The sequence below is a fragment of the Centruroides vittatus genome, unplaced genomic scaffold, assembly GCF_030686945.1.
Source record: "Centruroides vittatus isolate TY-2023 unplaced genomic scaffold, ASM3068694v2 contig_345, whole genome shotgun sequence".
In the NCBI taxonomy this organism is placed as follows: Eukaryota; Metazoa; Arthropoda; class Arachnida; order Scorpiones; family Buthidae; genus Centruroides; species Centruroides vittatus.
The window spans coordinates 2,486,716-2,500,890 of record NW_027122170.1 but is presented as its reverse complement, the minus strand read 5'-3'; the positions used below and the strand labels follow the sequence as shown (position 1 = coordinate 2,500,890).

The following is a 14,175-nucleotide window of genomic DNA, read 5'->3' as shown; positions in this document are numbered from 1 at the left end:
GTGGTGTAAAAACATTATCCTTTCCAATATAAAAATGTGGATACAGGAATTCAAATGAAAACTTCTGTACAGGGTCATCTAAAGCAAATGCTACCATTTAAATTAGTGTAATTATGTTTATTACCTGAAAAGTATGCAACATATGCCAATCAATATGGTGACTATCAGAGTTTCATCTCCCATCTGCATTCAAACATCTCTTCATCTACCAACTCTAGGAAGCAGTGTAAACAAAAATGGCAACTTACCTTAGAGAAGACATTCTGCAGTTTGCAAACTAGAAATCATTCATCATTGTGCAGCACAAGTAATCTGCAGGAGCTGTAGAATTGTGACTGCCAGATATGTCGTAATGAGTGTAGGAAGAATGAATATCCTAAGCTCACTACAGCATATCCTACACTGTGAGTAGTGATGCAAGGTACACACATTAAGAAATTGTAATGGGCAAATGCAAAGCGTGCACATTTTTCCAATGTTTTAATGTAAATTACATTCTTCTTTGATAATTAACATTGCTACCATTTTGTATTATGTAATTTTCCTTTCAGAAGACTCTACTGTTAATAATAATCTGGCATCTCTGTCTTTAGTCCCGTTGCCGGTTGTCAATGACGAGTGCACAGCCATAAAGTGCTAGTTTTCATTCCAGGAAAACCAATTTGTAATACGATTATAAAGCCGAGAGAAATGCTTGTGAAATAAAGTGTTTTTCAAGAAAAATAGCATTAAAACTATAGCAATAAAATTTTTATTTAATACAATATATCAAATTACATAACATATATTAAAAATAAATGCTTTGTTTTTTGGCACTGAAAAACACTAAATGATATGTAAAGTGCTTACTTAAAGTGTAAAAATAGTAGATAATCTTTACAATATAAACACATCATAAAAAATTTAAGAATTTCACATGTTAAGTACAGAATTTTATATTCTAAAACCAAAATACTGTATGAGGCTATCGTTAACGTATTCTAAAACCGTAATTCTTAATAATATCCGCTATTGCATGTATCAAGGGAAAAACTAATGAGATTAAATGTGAGTAAAGGTTAATTTTTAATGTTTATAACAAACATGGCACATATTGCATAACTCTATTAAAAAATTTTTTAAATGCTTCTCAAATGACAAGAACATTTTGCTTGAAGCTCAAAGATTAAGAACTGCACAAGTGTTAGAGGAAGAATTTTTATAATGGTTCGAATATATTAAAATCTCAAACGTCTATCTCTCGTTAACAATTTCCAAAAATTGCATGCAATAAAGCAACGTCGCATCTTGTAAAGAGTGGTTATAATGTTGCTACGACAACAATTTGCAAAACATCGTAAACAATTCGGGAGAAATTCGACTCTCGCGACGACGTACGTTTGCATTTCCGTCAAACCTATCCCAATCCGAAACTACATTGCACGATGTCGTACTGCCATTTTTATGAGATATTTCAAAACATTGTCACTCGATGGTGCTATTCTGTGCTAGAATATAAACTGTTTGACATTATGTTCTGTTGTGCAACATTGATAAACACTATGATTACAAGATGCTATAAGAACTTAAATTCAGTTTTAGAGAATGATTGCATGCAATTGCTTGTTACTAATGAATACTTTTAAAAGTTTTAGAAATTTAAAAACATTGTCACAAAGACAATTTTAATATATTTTTAATACATTTTATTTCCTGTTTTAAACTGATTTAAATTTGAACAAAATTAAATTTAGCATTTCGGACTCTTAGACTTAATCGAGGAGTTAAATAACGTGTAAAGGACATTTTGTATCGTTAAGGGGTTGTCCATAAATTACGTAATGCAGGCACAGTTAGGTGGGTATGCAGATGATCATTACACGTAACGAGAGGGTGGGGATGTTTACGAAAGCGTTACGTAATACCGGGATCTCGACTCGGATTACAGAACGATTCGTTTTTGTTTTCGAAGTGTTGCATAGCGAACCGTACTCTTTATGCCATAGTGTATAATTGTATAATTGCTCTGTAATTAGTATATAAAATAAAATAACGTTTGGTACCCCGCAACACGTGCTACGTAATTTTGGAGGTGGGTTGTGCAACAGCATTACGAGGGACAAGATAGTAGTTGAAAAGTAAAAAAAATAGCATTATGTAATTTATGGATGATCTCTAAGTATCGGGGTATATAAATATATAAGTTCTAAAGCAAATTATGAAAAAATTTTCTCAATATCAAATATACAAATAAAAAAATATAAACAAAAATTAATATAAGATGTATAATATATATTCAAAGGTATAAAATCAGAAAGTTATTGCTTTTCATTAAAATTTGGTTGACTGCAATGCAATGGATTTTAATACACAGTGCCCAAAAGTCAGTTAACAAATACATATACAGTCGAGTCTGCATAAGTCGACACTCCAAGGGGAAGTGGAAATGTGTCGAGTTATCTGATGTGACAACTAAAGCGAAGTTGGAAAAAAACCCACAAAACTACAATTAGGAAAATACAGTAGTGCGTTAAACAGTAGGCTTACAATACATTGTGTCCGCCATTTACAATTACTCTGTGATGAAAAACTGAAAAATTTGTTTAGTGTTGTTTGTTTTGAGCACTTAACCGTCTCGACTTTCTTTTTCGACCATCACGAACGCCTCAAAAACATCATCTTCGCAATTGTCAATTGTTGGCAAGTAACGTCTAAAGATTCTAATGCCTCTAGTGTGAGAAAATGCAAAATTGGATTCTGGTGTAACGTTGATGTAGATTGTATATTTTCTTTTATGTTTATCTGTTATTATTTTATACATAAAAATACATAAAATGTTAAGGCATTTTTATTAATATGTATATATATATATTAATTATATATAAATAAATAAATCGACTCCCCTCCTGAAAAAAAATGAGTTTGCACCACACGTGCAGAGTGAATTTATTTTTTCGGTAGGGGATGACGACTTATCGGAGTGTGGGACGGCAAAAGTATGTCGACTTATCCAGTAGTGACGAGTTAAACGGTGTCGAGTAAACCGGAGTTTTTTAACATTAATGCCTACGTAAGTCGGCCGGGGCCACAGAAAACTGACTACTTAACCGATGGTGTCGAGTTATCCGGGTGATGACTTATGCGGAGTCGACTGTATATATATATATATATGTATATATTTTTTAAATAGTTAAGACTGGTTTGGAATAGCCACATTTGTGATTGATGACTTTTGGTTAAATCTGATTTAACATTTTCTGTTAAATCAGATTTACGTTCTCACTCGTAACATCTTCAGTTAGTTGCACGAGACAAAATGACATCTGTTCGACAACAAACCGCTCTTCACAAGGCATCATAAACAAGTCAGAAGATATTTATAATTTGTTGGCTTTGTAAGAAGTTACCAGAACACAAATGTAGCAATTCCAAATCAGTTTTAACCATTCTTAAATTACACTGGTGTGCAAAACTTAAGCAACAATGTAATTTTCAAGCAGACGGCCACAAAATTGTTGAAAAGGGCTTGTTGCAATCAGTGCAATGAACACCCAATTCAGTAGAAAGGTGATTTGTACAAAGGAAAAAGACATCACAGATGACGTGAGAGCGTGTGCGGTGCAAGATTACAATAAGGCGGCTTTGATTCCATACTGTATGCATTCTATTCATTTTTGCACTAGTATGCTTTCTTTATCCTTTAAGTACAAAACACTGTCTCTGTATTCTGAATTTCATGTCTCCCGGGTGATTTCTTGCAAAGTTATGGCAAAAATACAATCATTGCTTAAGTTTTGCACACCAGTATATATCTTGATCCACTCTACATTTATATGATCGAGAATCACATATATAAAATTGTAATATATTTAAAAATTGCATGTTTAATTTTTAACGAAAGGATGATTTAAATTGTTTAGACGATATTAATCCAAAGAATAATTGTACGTCAATTAAATTCTTAATACTTAATTATCACTATGAGAAGCAGCTTAAATGTCGATCATTCTGCCTGGTCTCATATCACAATGCACGAAGCAGGATAATATGTCTGAAGCTCTGGACTAGAGTGGAAATTGGGACATGCTGAAATAATGACAACAATAATTTTCACTTAAAATATTTAAAAATTATGAAATGTAAAGTATTCAAAATAATATTTACGAGTTTCGCAGTGTAAGCCGTAGTAGCCCGTCCCTGCGCACGAGCACTGGTACATTGGACGTTCGTTAATTTGAGTGCAAATTCCTTTATTTTTACAGGGGTTCTTGACACAAGGATCAGGTAACTGGCCTAAAAAATAAAAAAAACAACAAAAATTGCTTAATGACTGAATTTTGTCAAATGCAAAGATACTTCCTCCCAAATGGATATATTTCTGAATTTTTCCGCTTTAAAAACATCAAAATAGCTGAAGTTTAATCCCATAATAATAAAGGTGTTTCATTCAATGTTTTAAAATAGAATTTTCTTATTTAGAAAAGCATCATTTAGAAATCACCAGTGATTTGGTTGACAGATTAACATCAAATGGACTATTGTAATAGATATACCAGTCGATTGTAATTAAAATATCCCTGTTTAATGCTCTCTACAGAGATATTTAGCAGTTGGAATTCAACCAAATCTGGCATGGCAACATTTCAGAACATGCAGAAAACATTTTCATAAGGCTGGCACTAAAAACTAACCATTGTGATAGTTTTTGAAACTGTAAGCAACATTTTATTTGTACAAGACACTTGTGGTATACAGAAGACCTTAGTGATGTAAGGGATACTGCTCAACGTTGTCCCCATTCTGAAGTTGTTAAACCCGAAGGTGTCAAATAGTGTGTTCAACAGCCAACAGTAATCAAGCTTTTGTGATGCTTCTCACACGAGTGCGATACTGTCTTTCGAGGCTGACAAATTTGCAACATGTCCTTGATAAACCACATTAAAGTGTCCCCGCAACCAACTATTACAAGGATTAAGATCTAGATAATGGGTGACCAGGTGGTAGGAAATGCACGATGATCACGCGATCACGAAGAAGAATGATCCAAGGATACATATGGCCGTAAATCTAATTCAGACTATAACTTTAGACAAGTGCAGTGGAATCTGCTGGAAAACACAAGGGTTTCTATTGCCCAAATATGCCAGTTCAGTGTTCCACTGAGATGAAAAATGTCTTTTGTTACTCCACAGGTTCTTCCATGACCATAAATATCCATCTCCATTTTGGCAAGGAAGATCAATGCAAAAGTCAGTCAGGTTTCCCCATTGGTAGCAAGCAACTACTGATTGTGACTGATCTTATACATATAACAATGCACCAACTAACTCGGCACCTGCCACACTTTTATCGATTAAATCCAACTGCCCCATACTTGCCCAACTGCACATGCACTACTGGAGTCTGCATTATTATTCATTGGCTGTTCAACAATGGTTATGATAACATTTCAATAATTCATGGAAATTAAGATTGATTATTCTCCAAAGAACTTGAGGAGTCAACGGTCCTTGGCATAAATTCTTATGACGACAAAATTTCCAAGTGCAGTCATTGTTTTTGTAAACAGCTTCACAAGAAATGCATGTTCCAGCAAGGTGATGGCCATAAAAGCAATAAGTGATAAGAATAACATTCAACAATATTGCTTTTTTGCAGAGGAAATTGCTTTTTCATTGCTTGCAGTATCAAAAGTGTCACAGTGAGCAGTTTTGGTACCAGTTTTTCTATAGGAGAAAATAATTAAAAATTCTTAAGCAAGATAAAAGGGATCATGTTAAGAAATACCTCGAAGAGCAAGACGGCATTCTTCCGGAGTCTCGTAACGATATTTCTTGTCACATCCTAAACCGCAGAAACATTCTCCATCACGTATTCTACAACCATGATGCAATTCATTCTCTTCGCAATTATTTGCTGGATGCACTAGAAAAAAGATATTAAAAACATAATTAAATTTATATGCATTTTACTTTTATACATTATGTATCATAACACTGAATTTTAAAATGTGTATTTATGTTTCTTGAACTTAAAACAGGTTGCACTGAAATTTGAAGTGTTCTCTACTACTCTTCAAGTCTAGAAACCAGTGGCGTGCCGTCATTGGAAGCGGTGGAAGCGCCGCTTCCACCTTCCAATGACCTTCCCTTGTATTTTCTAAAATATAAATTTTCACATTTGAACGTACTTTGAATTAATTAAAATTAATATTTTATTATAACTGCATTATGTATCTTATTACAAATTCCTATACTACATGTGAAAAAAACGATAAGATTGCTATTGTATATTCGAATATCAGTGGCGGAATGGAAGCGCTTCCGAGACAGCTTTCAAGGCGAGAATAACTGAATGGTGTAAAGCAGCCAGAGGGCATTGGCGCATGCGCTTTACAGAGCATCAATCTCACCCGGTTTAGCTGGTGGAAGCTACACACGTACAACGATTCTATCCCTTAGCCACTGGGTAGGGAGCTATCTAAGTGAATTGTTTAAGATTTAAAAAGCAAAGAGTAGTCAATGTTATTTTTATGTACGTTTCTTTACAAAGTTATTATTTAATTTTAATTTGCTTTTAATTATACTGTAATTATATTGACAGATTTTCAGACAAAATCTTCGGAATTTTTATCACTTTTAGATGTTAATAATTTTATTATTATGAAAAACAACTTTTCCAAGCGTGTTTTAATTCTATAAATTAAGTAAATTTTATGGGAAATTTTTTGATTTTTCTAAATTACGTAGCAAATTGCAATATTTATATTGGTGTCCGGACTATATTGACAAGTAACTCTTAGACATAAAACATATTATAATTAATGTCGATCCGAACAAAGACTTACTAAAAGAATTATATGATTTAATATCATTAATTTTTACGGTACCATTTACCGGTGCGTCTGTCGAGCGCAGTTTTTCGACCACTAAGCAAATTCATACATTGTCCAGGAACACGATCGGAGGAAAAATTGTGGTCGCTAGCATTGCTTTCGATAGAAAAAGAGCTTTCAAATACGTCGATGGAGTCGACGACCGGCGACTTTTATGATAAAGTAATTAACGACTTGGCGGAAAAAATCGCCGAATAGAATTAGTTTATAAAAAATCAAAAAAACAAGTTTTTCTATTATTGTTTGTATCGTATCAATTTGTATTATGTATGTATTATTTGTATTTTAGAACTAAATACATAAGTTGTTTATTTTTGTCATTTCCAGTATTTGTTTAAAACTTTTATGGAAATGTGAGGTTCCAGACAGGTCTGACCCGTCACGAAAGATGCAAAAAAACAGTTAATTTAAAGAAAAATTTATTAGTTTAAAAAAACATAGGTAAAAGTCGTTTGTAGTCGGACACCCATTGTTTATATCAAACTGCAAAGCAGAAACCATAAATCGCGGATGGAAGTCGTCCTATGATCGGTGGAAGATCGAATTCGTCTTCGATTTTGACTTTTCTCACTCTCCAGGTAAGAGTCTCGTTACGTTTAGTAACCAGGGACCAACCACTTGGGAAGCTTGATTGAGAGAGAACGACCAATCAAATGGATGAAAGAAAAAACGAAGATTGATATAATCCTTGACAATCGAGGACACCAGGCACTCTGTTAATGTTCTGAATAACCAAAATGCCGTGTGTCAACGCACCAAAAAAAAATTCTCGTCTATTATGCCAACCTGTAACCCATGCCACTTCGGACTTAGACTGTGTCCCCGACTCCTACAGACGAAGTCTCCCCGTGCCCTACAGACTTGTCGACGCCACTGTCCCGGGGCCACCTTCGATCGACCATCGAAGAACCGCATCGACGCCCAGGATGTCCAAACGGCCGATTGTCCTAAAGCAAACTATTTTGTACATAGTATATGTTTTATGTTTCTTTTTTGTCGGTTTTTGTCAGATACGCCTCTTCCGCCACCACGCACGTACGAATGGACCCCAGGCTATCACTTACGCACAATTAACCGATTGCCCCTGAAAGTCGGCTTCTTACAGAAACACAGCTTCCCTATCATCAAATGTCACGGCACGCCACTGCTAGAAACTACTGTTTCTGGGAAAGAAATGCAAGAAAATATACAGGGTCTTCCAAAATGAATGCTACCATTTTAAAATACTGTAATTAGGTATGTAATTACTGTAATACTGTAATTACCATATTACTGTAATACTGTAATTACCTGAGAAGTATGCAACACACACCTATTGATAGAGTAACCAACCGAGTTTCGTCTCCCATCTTTATTCAAATATATTGTCTACTATCTCTAGGAATTGCCATAAACGAAAATGGCAACTCCACAACAGAAAAGACATTTTGTGTTCTAAATTATTCAACATTGTGCAGCACAAGTTCACAGACAATTTCAAAGTGATCTACTATGTAAGACAAAATCTTTTGATAGTTCCAGAAGAACACAGAATGCCATCTCTGTTGCAGAGTCATCATAAAAATGAAAAAAAAAAAAATAAATAACTATTTACTTACAGAGAATAGCAATAAATGCAGCAAAACAAAATATATATTTACAAATCATCTTGATCTAATTTCAGCTGTAAATAAAAAATTTCATACCTTGTCAATATATCTAAGTTAAAAAATATCAAATTAATTTAATTATTTATAAAATATCATGATTAAAAATAACAGATATTCAAAAACCAAAATAATAAATTACAAATTAGCATTCTTATCTCATATCTTCAATATATAGGGTGCATAATAAAGTTCTCATAAACTCACGTAACTGACGAATGCATATAGATACAGTTATGAACATTATTTATAGTTATAGTAAAGTGATTATGTGCTATGAAACAAAACTGCTTGCAACTTTGAACTGGTAAAATTTGAAAATTAAAGTTTCCATCTGAAAAATGATGCACGATACGGGATAAAAAGTCAATTACAAAGCCATAAAGCACGACTGATTTAGTATGAAAGGATGCCCTGCATCCACGAATAGCACAAATAGTAAAATGTATCTTTCTTGTGTGCTCCCATTCATTTCTTACATGTTTATTTATAGCATGTAATTGTCATTATTCTTTGTTTTCGTGCTGCATTTGTGTGACATATGTTGTGCATTATTCACATGTCAGTGTATAAGGACTTCACTGTGAACCCTGTATACTTGATGATAAAATAGATTAAAATACAGAATATTAAATTAAATTTAAATTTTTATATTGCATCATACAAGCCTAAATGTATATTCAAGATGTTGAAAAATGCTATTAATTAGATACACTTTGAATCCATCAGTCAGCTGGATGATCAAGCCAATTAAGGTATTGACCTACCTAGAGACTGGATCAAATGTAGACTAGTTGAAAAACCCTAGGCATTTTTTGGGGTGCTCCATCCAGATATATTGGGCCTTACCCTTCACCACTTAGCTGCCCCATTGTGTATATCTGGCTGAGACCATAAAAAACAAAAAAAAACAAGACGGAGGAGGAGGAGGAGAGTATTGGCAATGCAAAAATGTCTTTATTTAAGTATAATAATAATAATAATAATAATCAGTGCAGAGTCCAAACGGTTAGGAGTTGAAAGTTGAAATTTGGTACATAGTTAGGGTACGTCACGAGAACACACACTAAGAAGGGATTTTTTGAAATTCCTCCCCACGGGGGAGAGGGACAGGATTAAGGCTTAACACTTCCATCAACAATGGAAGTGTTACGTAACTATAAGGTTTACTATAACATAATAATAATAATAATAATCGCTAAAACGGTTAGGAGTTGAAAGTTGAAATTTGGTACACAGTACCAAATTTAAGTACCAAAGTATTAAGTAACAATGGAAGTGTCAACAATGGAAGTGTTAAGTAACAATGGAGAACAAGAGAAAGCAACGTGCAAGATTTACGGGCGCTGGAGGAAAAAAAAGAAAAGAGTGATATGTTAGAACATATTCGATTTTCAAATTTAAACAGATTAGTTCGGTTTTTCTCGACCTTTCTTCTTTAGAACATTCGATGAAAATCGAACGATATAATCAGAACACGTGAAAATCGAACAATATTAGAACATTCGATTTTTAAATTCGACCTTTCTTTAGAAACATTTAGTTTGTTGGTGAAATTACTCTTTTTCTTTTTTGACTATAACGTAATAATCTTAATCTTCGCTATCGTTGCTTTTGCCCGAGCAATGCCGAGCCTACCTGCTAGTTCTGAATAATGAATGATGAAGAAAAGATGATGACAATCATAAATGGGATAATTGGGTAAAGATGAAAAAATGGCACTAGGAAAACATTTAATTCTTAAAGGAAGCTAGTTTAGTTGAAGCCATTCAATGTGATAACGAGTAATGATCACATTAAGAAATCAATAATTTAATATTTATTTCTAAAATTGGCATAGATTTCAAATGAAATTTCTTTGGGAAAAGTCTCTTTTTAATGGGGAATTCTAAGAATAGATACCAGTCCAAATACTAAATACAGTACTAAACCATTTAAATCAGTGGTTTCCAAAGTGGGTGCTACAGTCTCCTAAGGGTGATGAGTAAATATAGGGGAACAAAAAGAAGCAGGGGTGCTGGAGGCTTTCTCATACAAGGGAAAACAGGTTGGGGGCATTGGATATAGGTTTACGGAACCAAGGGGCGGTGGCTCGAAAAAGTTTGGAAGTCATCGATTTAAATGGATCATATGGGGAAGTCCATAAATGACATCCACACTGGAAGAGAGGGAGGGGTTTATGACAAATTGGACAAGAGGGAGAGATGGAGTTGAGCTTCAGTAGACATCCATTTATTTCATTAAATTTTAAACAGTTTATGCATTTTATCATTTTTATTTCAAAATTTCTTGTATGTTTTGTTTCTATCGGGGCCGTGGAGTCGGTAAAAAAAAACTCAACTCCAGAAAAATTAATACCAACTTATTTTATGGGGGCAGACGCACTCATAAGGGGGTACTCTACTCTAAATTATGAAAGGAGCCCGGGGCATTTACCCAAATACTTTTAGTTAGTATTTTTAATATTTAACTTACATTAATATTTATTTGTATAAAAAAATTAATTTTTAACAAATATTTAATAAGAGGAGAAAGGGGGCAATAAAATTCTACATCTACATATATTTGACAGCATTTGCACTTCAATTTGACCCTTCCAGAAAAGTTAGTCCAACTAAAAAGTGTGCAATCTTGCTAGCCCCTTGTTCAGAAAAGAAAAATATGAACTCCAATCAATTAGTCTGGCTCATTCAGAAAAACAGAGTACTTATTTAGAGCGGGGATAATAAAGGAACAATTCAAAAATATTCAAATTCTATCGGGTCAAAATAATTTAAATACTAAACACAAATACTACAAAGAATGCTACATATTTAATGAATTAAATTGATGCATTTTGTATTTAAAATATATGAATTATAACAAAATACAAAAAGATTTTTAAAAATTAATAAATATATAATAAAGTTTCTTTCATTTAAATCAGGGGTTCTCAAAGTGGGCGTTACTGTCCCCCTGTGGGTGGTAAGTAAATCTAGGGGGGCACTGGAGGCAAAATACTGAATGGTAACCAAAGGCAAAAGTTGGGGTCACTGATGGTTTAAGGGGCGTTGGGTATAACTTTATGGAACAAAGGGAGCGGTGGATCGAAAAAGTTTGAGAACCCCCGATTTAAATAAAAAAACTAAAGTAAATTTAAAATGCGGGAGTCGGAGTCTACATGTTTTTGCCGACTCTGACTCCTCTGGCCAGAAATTCCTCCAGACTCCAAGGCCCCGGTTTCTACTTATAGTATCGGTATACCATAGTATCTATCATTCGTAAAGCGATAAAGGTTTTCATGGGGGGTTGAGTTTTGTTGGACATCCGACGAGGGGAGGTGATTATGGAAACTTAGACAAACTGGGACAAGATGGGAAGGGGGAGTTAAAATTTCAAGAAAAATGCAAATGTAAAATTAATGTTACCTTAGGTAGCCAAGACGGCGGTTCGTCTCTAATTCCAGCAAGGAAACAGTGGGACGCACGTTCTAACCTAACCTATTCTAATAAATTACCATAATTATTAGCAACCAAATTATTAGAATAGGTTAGGTTAGAACGTGCGTGCCACTGTTTCCTTGCTGGAATTAGAGACGAACCGCCATCTTGTCTACCTAAGGTAACATTAACCAAAAAGAATATTTGACAATATTTTTAATAAATAAAAATTACAATTTCTCGATTTTAAACTTTTATAAAACTTCAGTTTTTGCTTTATACTATGAAATTTCTCTATGAAATTAATTAATGGTCCTTGTAAGTTATCCTTCCTCTTGAGAGAGGACGACATACAAAAATAGCACGTGAGAGGATAACAAATTTATTAATAGTTAATTATTTTTTTAATATAATGCATTTATCCTAACTAATAATTGATTTAATGTCCATTTTTATTTTGAATTCGTATCAAAATCAATCAAATTTAATATTATTCACTTACAAGCGCTTCTCTTCGAATCAACACCTAGCTACCTCCTCCCTATGATTACGTTTCCACCCACGTGGTCAAAGTTTACTTTTAATATCAGCGCACCCTACCAGAAAGAATTAAATAAACAGTTACGTCACAATTTTCTGAAAATATTATATTAAAATTCCATTCAGCTTATTAATTTTATTTTCAAATATGATATTATTTTTTTTATTAATACATTTTAAAATTATGAAAGATTACATCAATTACATTGCGGAAATTCAGTTAATGTCAACAGGATCCTAGTGACGGCCGGATGGCCGAGCGGTAAAGGTGGCAGCCTACCGCTCTGGGGGACCCGGGATCGAATCCGAACGGGTCGAATAATCCCCAGGAATTTTTCCGGGGGGTGGTCCGTTCGGATATGTCGGGCCCCGTCCCTCACCACCCGGTCGCCCCATTGTGGGCCTGGCCGAACCCATAATGGGCCTACTAAAAGAGGCCCTCTTAGTGCCCACAGGGCGGAAAGAGTTAAAAAAAAAAAAAAAAAAAAAAAAACAGGATCCTAGTGCTGCTTCGAAGGACCAGATATCGAATCCGGACGAGTAACCCCAGGAATTTTTCTGAAGTTGGGCCCCGTATTTTGTCACCCGGGCGCCTGTTAGTGCCACAGAGCAAAAAGAGTAAAATACAAAGATCTAAAATTTATTCTGTTGGTTAGATGACCACATAGTAAAGTGTCAACCAATGTCGTGGAAATCCAGGTTCGAATCCTAACCAGATCGCCACAATTTAACATAAATAGCACATGCCTGGCCTCATTACTCATCTCTTATCTATATTGGCCGAAGATCGAGGCATTATTCTCTATCTTAACGTATCCCATTCCGAGTCGGACCCTTCGATAATCGGGGAAAATATGACCGACGATATAATTTTTTAGTATGTCGCAGCTTCGCGTTAAAAAATCAATAATTTAATATTTATTTCTAAAATTGGCATAGATTTCGAAAGAAATTGCTTCACGAAAAGTCACTTTTTAAATGGAAAATATATAAATTTAGTTAAATGCACGGCACGCGAATTCGCATTCATTCAAACTTCTGTCTTTCGTTTTCAAATGACATTATGTAATATAATAAATGTTGAAATTTTTATTTGTTTTTAAACAATTGCCCATATTTCATTATGTATATTACATTATGTTCTATAGTTTCATAAATAAATCTACTGTGACTAATTTATTATTATTATATTTAATGATAATTAGTTAAACATTTGCAGGTCGAATGATTCCAAAATCGTTTTTCCAGTTGATAAATTTCTGTATAACTATTATTTTCTAAAATAAATAACATTAATTATTGAACATTTATTTTGTTAATGATATATAAATCCATTGAAACGTTTTAAAATTTTTTTTCCTGCAGGCATTAAGAAAAACCTGTTTCTACTCCGTCATATATTGGGTTTCTCACTACCAGGCCCCACCATTTTTCAATGGAGGAGTGGAGGAGGCCTGGGGTGAGAAATGACACTAGATCGATCCATGGTAACTTTTAAAGAGCCGACATTTAAGGCTTGATTCAACTTGCAAATTTCCAGCGACATCGATGAACGATGGCGGCAAACCTAGCCGCAAAGATACGGAATTTTATGTCCACTGAAAGCGATGGCGTTTGCAGCTATGCGAAGAACTCAATTAGAAACTCTGATACGTCAGTAAATTAGAGTAATTTCACATTTTTAGACATGAAAAAT

At 34.1% G+C, this 14,175-nt stretch overlaps 1 protein-coding gene across 1 annotated transcript; it reads right to left on the bottom strand.

Moving 5' to 3' along the window:
• Positions 1-735: 735 nt before the first annotated feature.
• On the bottom strand, positions 736-12,558 carry LOC136974224 (adhesive plaque matrix protein 2-like). Its single transcript, XM_067269052.1, has 5 exons — positions 12,442-12,558; positions 8,473-8,537; positions 5,767-5,904; positions 4,144-4,272; positions 736-4,065 (listed from the first exon to the last, which is right to left on the bottom strand). The coding sequence occupies exons 2-5, from the start codon at positions 8,519-8,521 to the stop codon at positions 3,998-4,000; spliced, it is 384 nt and encodes a 127-aa protein (XP_067125153.1). The 5' UTR covers positions 8,522-8,537; positions 12,442-12,558; the 3' UTR covers positions 736-3,997.
• Between the last annotated feature and the right edge of the window lie 1,617 nt (positions 12,559-14,175).